Source organism: Arachis ipaensis, chromosome B2 (genome assembly GCF_059453495.1).
Source record: "Arachis ipaensis isolate K30076 ecotype BB chromosome B2, ASM5945349v1, whole genome shotgun sequence".
Classification (NCBI taxonomy): domain Eukaryota; kingdom Viridiplantae; phylum Streptophyta; class Magnoliopsida; order Fabales; family Fabaceae; genus Arachis; species Arachis ipaensis.
In genome coordinates, this window is record NC_142437.1 from 81,864,015 (window position 1) to 81,874,444 (window position 10,430).

The window sequence follows — 10,430 nt, forward strand, 5'->3', positions numbered from 1 at the left end:
AGGAAAACAGAGTCACGAGAGATCGACACCTCACCTTAATTAGTTGGGAGAAAACCCAATTTTAGTATATTAAGTAGATAGATAGATAAGTAGATAAGTAGATTTTTATATCAAAATGGATTATAGTAAAATAAATGTTGTTTGGCTTATACCATTCAAAATCACTTTTAGATAAAAAATTACTAAAATAGACATCAACTTAAAATTTTATTTATAGAGTAAAGTATCGTTTTTGTGCCCAACGTTTGGGGTAAATCCTATTTGTGTCCCTATCGTTTAAATCGTCCTATTTGTATCCCTAACGTTTGTAAAAGTGATTCAATGTTATCCTGCCATCAATTACACATCATGAGCGCTTTAGTTTGAGTTTTAAAAACCTCTTCTTGAAGTTAGAATATAAATGTTTGGGATAGAATCGATGATCTACTTCAAAAAAAATAGCTCATCAAATGTTGAAACTAATTCTTACAACATTTACATAATTTACTTTTCTAAGGACATAATTGAATCTAAACACAAATAGTGGATATAATATTAAAATCGACCACATCCAAGTGAGACCTAATTGAGAATGAATACATCCAAGTGAGAATAATTGAAAAATATAATCTGATTTGTTAGTATAATTGATAGTAAGATAACATTGAATCACTTTTATAAACGTTAAGGATACAAATAGGACGATTTAAACGTTAGGGACACAAATATGACTTACCCCAAACGTTGGGGACAAAAACGATACTTTACTCTTTTTTATATTATCCTATTATTTTAATTTAGATATTTAAATAGATCTTATTAGTTAATTTTATAATAAAATTAATATTTAAATAGATATTTTAAAATAGCATATAAAAATGGACAAAATATATTTTAAATAAAAATAAAAAATATAAATTATATATATATATATATATATATATATATATATATATATATTTAATCAAATATGTTACAATTTTTTAAGTATTAAATATTACTTTAGTATTTTTTTACATCGTACTCTTATTCTAGTACTCTCAATAATCTTATTCTTAATATTAATTTGGAATCCAACGTTTATGATTTTATTATTGAATTAATTTTTTATTTAATTTATCTTTTTTAATGGAATCATAATCTATATTATAAAAAATTACACTAAAACATAGTATACAAGAATTACCATTATAAAAGAGAGTACTGAAAATAATAAAAAAATTAAATATTTACTTTATAGTGATCGAAACAAATTTGAAAGTTCTTAATAATTTTTTTATATAATATATTTTTAGTATTCTTTTTTTAGTATGTTATAATTTTTTACCATTATTATTATTTATAATTAATTTTTTGTCTAATTTACTTTACTTAATAGAATCAATAAATCATATTATAAAAAGATAATAACATACATAATACACAAAAATCACAATAACATATATAAATAGAAATAACAAGAATCTTATAAATAATACAATAACATATATAAAGGATCAAGTTGGTAAAAGGTAAATAAATGGTTACTATCTATGGCTAAAAGCCCGTTAAGAAAACGCAGAAGTTAAAAATAGTTGGTTCTTATAAACATGGTTTTGACAGCAAAATCACTTCTACGTTGATGAGAAAAAATTTGCCAAACCAAAAGTTAAAGCTTTCAAAAAATTTAAATGCGCTTCTTCCTTCCAATAGATTTCTCAAACACACCCTTAAACATTCATATCTAATGACTAATTAAATATTTATATACTCAAATCCGCATATCTAAATTTTCAACCCTTACTAATAGATAAAAATTTCATAATCCATAATCCAGACTATTATAAAAAAAAAATAATTGAATTTTTATGTAAATGATATTTGATATAAAAATCCATATAATTAAGTTAAAATTAAGAAATTCTAAGTTTAATTTATTTACAAATGTAAATAAAATATGACATATTACGTATTTTTATAAAAATACTACAAATTACAAAAATTAATAATTAATATATTTAATTTATTTATATAAATAAAAATGACAGAGCCATTGAGTAAATAAGGATCGAGGGAAGACCTCTATGCAAATTGCATTAACTATCTAGAAATTATCTAGAAACTAACAAATCAAAACGAGTAAACTATTATTTTTATCTATAAAAATTTTAAATATTGATAAATCTGTTGACAAAAAAATTATTATTTATATTCATAAAAAATAAATTATATATAATAAAATTATTTAAACGTTAAAAAATAACCTAAAAATTCTAAATTACCCTCTTCCTAAGCTTAAGGCAGCTAGCCAGCCACCATTCTCTCTTCGTCTGCCTCACTTTTTATCTTCCCGTAACCGCGGTGCATTCGCCGTTCACTTCATTCTCACCGTTGTCTTACTCGCGTCTCCGCCAAGCTCCATTCCCCCTCTCCCAAAATCCGCCAAGCTCTCCCGACGCCGTCGCCTTCCCAGCGTCTCTTCACCGCCTTCACATCGTCCTCTCCTTCACCGTCGTCCTCACCTTCGAGTTGTGCCTTCCAGCGGCTGCCGTCCAAGTTCCAGCTGTCGCCTTCTAGTCATCTCCTTCCTGCAGTCGCCATCGGTGCCTCGTTCCGGTTGGTATAGTTCTCTTACTCATATACTCCTCTTTGACCCTTGCTGCGTTCTTGTTCGCTCCTTTGCTGTGTTGTTTGGTTTTGGCATTTTGATGCTGTGTTGTTATTTAATTTATGAATTTATTAATAATTTATGTTTAAGATTTTACAATTTTTTTTCTTAATCTGTTAATTGCTGTTGACTCAGTTAATTGTTTCTTGATGCGTTTATTAAATTTTTTGAATGTGTTACTGCTGGCTTTCATGCTGAGTTAATTGTTTCTTGTTGGGATTATTAATTTGTTTTGCAATGTTTGTTACTGTTGGCTTGCTTGCTGAGTCAATTGTTTTTTTGTTGGGATTATTAAGTTTTTTGCAACGTTTGTTACTGCTGGCTTGCTTGCTGAGTTAATTAGTTCTTGGAATTATTAAATTTTTTGCAATGTTTGTTAATGCTGGCTTGCTTGATGAGCTAATTGTTTTTGTTATTGCTGACTGATTGTTTATGGTCGATAGTATTAATCAAGAAGCACCTGTGGATATTTTATAATCAAGAAGCTCGTCTCTTCACTTTCTTCACTTTCCCAGTCGTGCACGTCGTTGCATACTTGTCGCCATCGTCGGTGTTGTTTCTCAGTTCCAGTCCTACAATGAAGATGTTTCGGGTAATTTTGTTATTATTATGTTGTTTTGTTTTATGATTGTGTTAATGATTGTGTGGTGTTCTGTTCTGGATTTGGATTGCTGAGAAGTATTTGAATTTAAATGTGCTTTATGTCAAATCCAGTTTTAATTTTGGTTGCTCAGAAGTATATGATTTCATTTCCATTTTGTAGGTTATATTCATGGAAAAGTTTTTAATTTCCAGAAGTATATCAGTTCAAATGCCAATTTTAATTTGCTTCAAGTCAAATGCCGATTTTAATTTCTAGAAGTTTGGCATTCATGCTTTAAGTCTTAGCTTTGACATGAAATTGTTGAATACTAGAATGTATACATCTGTTCATGATGTTTCGTCGTCATCAGGTATTAGATATTTAAATTTACTTTGTATTTCTGTCTTGGCCAGAATACCAAACTGATCAAATCTGTTCCAGTTCAGTTTGGTTCGGTTCGGTTGGGGAGCTAGAAAAAAACCTAATGAATGGTTTAATGCATCAATTGATTGGATTGGATGGTTTTTTTCCCCCTTAAAACTGATCTAATCTGCACTGCAAACATCCTTGGCATCGAACTTCACTTACAAGTTAATTAGACTCCCGAGGGACCACTCATTCTTTTGGCTCTCTTATTTTGCCTAATTCCTAAACTATCCCTAAATTTCCTGCAATTATACACCAACAGACCCTTAGGAAATTTATCATTAAAGTTTCATGGAGTTACCAGCTGCCGTTTACTTTCTGTGGCCTTCCACAGGAGAAAAGGAAGGTCCTTCTTACGCTTCTCTGAAAGCTTGCTTTATAAAGCTTGGCGAGAAAGGGTCGGTTAAGAATCATTTACTCTAAACCATATAGACAGTGACACCGCTTCTATGTTGTAATCTAAAGCTAAGTAGAATTATATAATAAAAAAGGTTGAATTGTTGAAATTAACTCCCAAGGAAAGCTATATGTGTTGTTGAGATGTTACAAAGTTGTTTATTATCTGTGTTTAGTTACTTATGATGAGAAACGAGAATTCTCATACGCAAACATGTTTCCAAGATCATTCGTTTGGACCATTTATTCTTTATTTTATTAGTTATATTGTTTCTTTTTTTGAATTGGAATTGTATTATAGCCTCAACATATTGGAGAAGTACCTAAAATGATTGGGAACATATTTGAGATTGATGCTAGTACACTTTATGGTGAATCTTTTGAATCTTCTAGTCATACATCATAATGATGGAGATGATGAATTTGTGCACTTGTACTATTTGTGTAGTTTGTTTTGTTGTAATGTTTATGATGTTTAGAATTTAGAAATCAGGAATTGAGACATGAGACTTTGGTTGATGATTATACATTTTATGATTTTATAACTTATTTATTTTGTATTTTAGTCTCCTTTTTAATGATCTATTGTGCTTTTCCTTTTGTTTTCGTTGATGATTAGAGCATTTTATGAGTTTAAAAATTATATTATATCATATTTTTGTCTCCTTATTTATGGTCTGTTGTGTTTTTTCTTACTAAAACTGTTTTTACTTGGTTAAAGCCTTTGTTCTTTATTTTTCTTTATTATGACCTGGTTGAATCTGGTTGGACCCAAGTTCAATTGGTTGGACCAAATCACGGAACCATTAGCTTGATAGTTTGATATCTGGTCCTGACGTCCTGTTCTCAAAACCATGCTGCTGATACAACCTCTGTGATGAAGGTCGAGGAGACCAAGGCTCTTCAACACACCGCAGTACAAGAACAAGAAGTTGCTGCATTTCACCAAATAAACAAGACCAAAAGAAAGAAAAAGAGGGCAAAAGTTATAGAGGAAAATGAAAACACTGAGATCGGTACAGAGGTGAATAACAACAACGTTTCAACGACCTCACCACCAGACGAACCTAATTGCGTCATATCTAAATTGAAAAAGAAGAATAAGAAGCCTATGGAAGTTGCAGAGGAAGAAGAAAAGGCAGAGAATGATGCAGAGGTAGTAGCAACAGGAACATGCTTGAATGAACCTAATGGCTCAGAATCAAAATTGAAAGATAAGAAGAAAAGATTGTTAAAGGAAGCAGAGAAGGCGGACAAGCGAGGCGTTTGCTATCTGAGTCGGATCCCTCCTCACATGGACCACGTCAAGCTTCGTCACATTCTATCTCAATTCGGAGACGTACAACGCATCTTTCTTGCCCCTGAAGGTCTTTAATTCATATTTTCACTTGTTTTTCTCAAATTTTGAAATAATGAAATTAAAACGCCCTAATACTTGCAGCATTTTTATTTTGATTTTGCAGATTCTAGTGCTCCAGTCACAACTAAACGGTCACGGGGTGCACGAGACCAAGCATATTCAGAAGGGTATTTGTTTTCTTTTTCGAAAATAACAAAAAACCCTCCACTTATAGATTTTGGGAAGATACTAAATAGCTCATAACATACTAACGGCTCTTTGGTTTAAGAAAATGGTGAAGACCAGACCATACCAAACACTCTTGAAAAGTAGCGTATTTTGATGAGCTTAGTTTTGTTGAGTTCAAATGTTTGTGTAGATGATTTCAAGGTGTAGTGAGATTTTTTGTGCATCATTTGTGGTCTGATCCTCTGGGTGAATTTCTTTTTTTTTTTTTTATCTTTACCTTTTTCTCAGAACTAAAAATAGGTATATAAATGTTAATTGTTTTATGTTGGTAGGAATTGACCATTGGATCTTTCTCTGTAACTCTGTAGATGGGTTGAATTCAAGAATAAAAGTCTAGCAAAGAGGGTTGCCAATATGTTGAATGGTGAACAAATAGGTACGTATGTATGAATTTGAGTTGTGCTGGCTCTTTGTTCTTGATTCTCAAATGGAAAATCGTAATGACTTCCCATTGATTCTATAATATCAGATTCGTTACATCACATCCATTCTATTATATATGGTGCTTAGTTTTACCTATAGTAGGTAGTAGTGGAATTATTATTTACTTTCTATGGAATTGGGAGTATTGTCCTATAAAGGCTTGTCCTATCAACCTTTTTGGCAATTAGCTTAATAAGGTGGAAAAAGAAAGGAGGTCAAAATACAATTATACATATTCTTAGATCATGCTCAGATCAGAGTCCTTAGGTTTTTGGACTGTCTAGAGCTCAGTTCATGATTTCTTAAAGGACTTCACTATTTCTGATTTACATAGAAATTGGGCTTCTGTTATCCACTTTATGGAGGACATCTTATACTCCTGCCTTTGTAAGTCTCTTCTTTATAATTAAATTTCTTTCAGTGTAAATATACAGGGAATAAATAGTATGTGGTGTGTTCATTCTGGTGTTCACTTGTAGTAGCAGCCTAGCAGGACTATTCATTGAGTGGTTTATTCCTCATAGATTTGGTTGTCAAGTTTCAATTTTGTGATTTGCATAACTCCATGCTCTATGTCCAGGGGGGAAGAAGAGGTCATCATTCTACTATGACCTTTGGAATATTAAATACCTAAGTAAATTCAAGTGGGATGATCTCACTGAAGAACTAGGTAGGACTATACATCCGTATCCTGTTTTCATTTTTTGGTTAACGTATCTTGTTTTTGTTTAGTCAAAGCTTAAACAAGTCTTGTTACAACAGCACTAAAGAAAGCTATTCGGGAGCAAAAGTTAGCTTTAGAACTTTCTGCTGCCAAGAGAGAGAGGGACTTATATCTTTCCAAAGTTGATAAGTCACGTGCTTTGAATGCAATAGAGGAGAGGCTAAAGAAGGTACTCTATCTTGTCCAGGTTATATTGAATACAATTTTGAAGGGTGCATTTGCATAAGTATTTGTCTGACAAGAAAAAACTTATATGCTGGTTAAAAACTGATTGGTGAACAATCCCACTAGCAAAAAAGAGGATAAAATAAAAGTAAAAAAGAAATATGTTCTTGTCTCTAATATTTATTTATTAAAAGACTCACCCCTCTGCCTTAGTTTGTCGTATACTAATTTTTGGTAGAAGAGTAACTGAAGATTTCCATAAGGAAATTAAGTATTAATTTATTTCCTCTTAAATTGTTGCTTCCAATACCTTATGCTGGTTAATTGGCTTTGACTATTGAGAAAATGACCAGCATAAAATATATTAAAAAGGTTGTCCGATAGTTGGTGCTTTAAATTGAGCAAGCAATGAAGTTTACAACTGGAACTAACTTGAAAGAGTCATGCTACATAGTCAACAATCTAACATAAATAAAAATAAGGAAACCAACTAACGAGGTGTGTCTCCTCTCCTTTTTGAAAGGAGAGTAAAAATGGCATTGTTGGCTATATGTTGATAAAAACTATTGTTTTTTCACTTAGATTTCCCAATTTATGATTTCATGTTTATTTTACTCATTTGGCTTGTAATTAAAGTTCTTTGCAACAATGTTAAAGAATTGTAAAAGAAACCACCCTTTACTATCCAATTCTTAAGGTTTTATCTGTATAGCTGTTGTAGGTGGAGATTCTGGCAAGACCATAATCCAGCATTTTCCTCTTTGGCTTTCTATTGACACACATACCCTTTTGGATCTTCATCTAAAATAGATTATTCATTACATGTCTTTTACTTCTGGAGATGACATATGATAGTTATATTTTACTTTTAGATCCATGAAGACTTTCTCTTTCTGAAGTAGTAGTGACTAGGGAATAGGGATGTCAATCTATTCTATAAATGTTTAGGGAGCGACATATCAACATTCTTTTTTTTTCTCCAGCAAATGATTGCCATGCCACATTTTCTGTCATTTATGTTTTGATTGCAGTGTTATCTTGGGATAAGCCAATTTTTTAATTATTTTTTTAAAAAATGATATTGGATTTGAAATCTATGGAAAATCTTAGATGTTGGTTGCACTTGCACCTTGCAAGACAAATTTGAAACACTTAGGTTTTGATGGGCTCAGAAAATCTTTTATATATATACTCATTGTGCTGACTAAAAGTTCTATTATTTAATTCTAGCCTTTAATGCTACTATGCCTATGATATTTCAGACAATTTATGATTTTTAATTAATTTAATTTCAGATGGTTTAAAATATTTTACAAGTATGAAATTCCAATGTTTGAATCGCTGTTATTCACAGTATACTATTTTTTGGATCCGTTGCATGGCTTTGCATTTTGACTTTTATAACTTATCTTTACGTGTACTATACTGCTATTTAACTCCATAAAATTAGGGTAGATCTATAATCTGGCTATGATTTTCATTTGTAATTTAAAACCTTATTTTGGATTATTGATGTAGCAAGTTACTTTTCTTATCCTTCATCTTTATTTGTAAAGTACGATGTACTTCTGGAAGTTTATTATTTTCTTTGTCATACACCCCATGATCTGTAATTTCAAATGATTCCATTTCTGATTCCATTTCTGATTCCATTTCATTTGGCCTCACCAGAAGCAGAAGATTCAACAAGACTCTGGACAAGTCGCAAAAGTGATTCGCCATTTCCCCCAAACGAAGCCGATAACTTATAATGCTAAAGAAAGTAAACATGGACTCTCTGATGATATACTGGATGCTGTAAGAATCAATGTGATTTTGATTTATAACCAAATAATTCATGTTTTGGTGTCTCTGTTTCGTTTATTTAGGCCGTAGCTTAATGTTTACTATACCCTTTACAGGTATTTGGTGGTTCGTAATCCATGTGTTGATACTTCAGCATCAGGAGTTCAGAACCCAAAGAATAGCACTGCCAATTTTGTAACATGCATATAGCAATTTTCTGTATTCAACCTTGCTTTTTTTGGTAATATCTAGAAGATGTTTTTTAGTGACAGAAGGTTTTTGAAGTGGAAAATTGAAGTAATCTAGAAATATAAGTGAGTTTTTGTATGCAATGAATTTTTGTTCCATTGCTATACGCCTTCTAACGGTTAGTTTTAGCCTTGTAGGCTATTGACCGAAGTACGATATTTGGATTCAATTTTTTTTCCTCTAATCGCATTGTTTTGTAAAAAAGAAATACTTTGGCCATTATAAGGACAAAAAAAAAAAAAGGGATCTTCCACTTTGCTAAATACTAAACACTCTCAAAAGGAAAACTAATTGAAGCGATGGGGGATTTACAAAGAATGATGTTTTAATTTGAGTCATTTTTTGTTGGAGTTTTTTTGCTGTTTTCACAATTATTGATATCGCCAGCTTTTAACCTTTAAAGATTTCTAAATTTTTTTTATATTCTACAATGCCCAACACAGAGATGTAAGGAGGGTCATAGAAGATTGTTCTCTTTCAATGTCTTTACTTACTATTTGCTACCAGACTACAAATTTTATGGTTTTATTTTGCACTATAGCATATATAAAAGGAGAGGAAGACCAAATTTTAGGAGCGGGACTACATTGCACTAAGGTGTAAAGGATTGTTTCGTTGCCATTTCTGCATTTTGGGCACATCTGGTAATCAAATTGAGTACATGTAATTTTTTTATGGGCTGCTCTCCACATAAAAATTTACTTTAGATGGTAATTTTAATTCTCAAATTAATTTTCAAAGCGTTGAATTTGTCATCGCCGTTGAAAGGTGCTCAATATGAAAAAAATCAGTTTTGTTGTGTCATGATTCACAGTTTACATGTATACTTCAATTTTATCATCAATTAATAAACATCTCAAATTTGCTGGTTAACATTTGACGAATAAATTATTCAGTGAGCTTCTAAATTTCTAAATTTGTAAATAATAAAAAAATATTTTAAAATGTGACTATAGTATCAAATGATTAAATATATATTTTCACAACGGTTTTAGAAACTAGATTTCAACTGTGATGTTTTACAAGTATGATAAAAAAAATTTTATATATAAAATTTAGTGATGGTATAGAGTTAATATTTAAAATGGTCCTTGAAATTTGGTCATCAACTCAATTTAGCCTTCTAATTTCTAATTGGCTCACATTGTACCATGAAATTTTAAGGTGCGACTCAAGTTGGCTTCTTCGTCCATTTTCGTCACTAGAGAGATGACGTGGCTAGGGGTGGAAAACGGGTCTAAACCCGCCGTGTCGGCTCGCGTAATCCGCCAAAAAGGCGGGTCGGGTTGGAAAATTGAGACCGCCACACATTAAAAGCCCACCTAACCCGCACCACTTAAACCATGGGCTTTGGTGGGGCGAGGCGAGCTTTCTCGCCGGGCTTAAGTTTTTTTTGAAGATATTCTAATTTAGTATTTTGGATTATGTTTTACATTTGATTGATTATGTTCTAAACTTGTAGATG

At 31.5% G+C, this 10,430-nt stretch overlaps 1 protein-coding gene across 4 annotated transcripts; it reads left to right on the top strand.

Annotated features, from left to right (window-relative positions):
• The first annotated feature begins 2,219 nt into the window (after positions 1–2,219).
• On the top strand, positions 2,220–9,146 carry LOC107625419 (pre-rRNA-processing protein ESF2). 4 transcript variants are annotated; one of them, XM_088503410.1, is made up of 9 exons: positions 2,220–2,578; positions 3,070–3,218; positions 4,915–5,398; positions 5,495–5,558; positions 5,928–5,995; positions 6,623–6,712; positions 6,805–6,935; positions 8,603–8,728; positions 8,833–9,146. In XM_088503410.1, exons 2-9 carry the CDS (start codon positions 3,204–3,206, stop codon positions 8,848–8,850), a joined length of 996 nt encoding a protein of 331 aa, XP_088359536.1. In that variant the 5' UTR covers positions 2,220–2,578; positions 3,070–3,203; the 3' UTR covers positions 8,851–9,146. The 4 variants fall into 4 exon arrangements, with proteins under 4 accessions (XP_088359536.1, XP_016183532.1, XP_088359537.1 ...); XM_016328046.3 differs by having other exon boundaries at positions 2,253–2,574; XM_088503411.1 differs by having other exon boundaries at positions 2,273–2,578; positions 4,808–5,398.
• The last annotated feature ends 1,284 nt before the right edge of the window (positions 9,147–10,430 follow it).

Bases quoted from the DNA above. Each gene is read 5' to 3' on its own strand.
- LOC107625419 (XM_088503410.1), top strand. The intron at 5,399-5,494 runs GTCTTTAATTCA...TTGATTTTGCAG, and splicing joins CATCTTTCTTGCCCCTGAAG to ATTCTAGTGCTCCAGTCACA. The intron at 6,936-8,602 runs GTACTCTATCTT...TGGCCTCACCAG, and splicing joins TAGAGGAGAGGCTAAAGAAG to AAGCAGAAGATTCAACAAGA.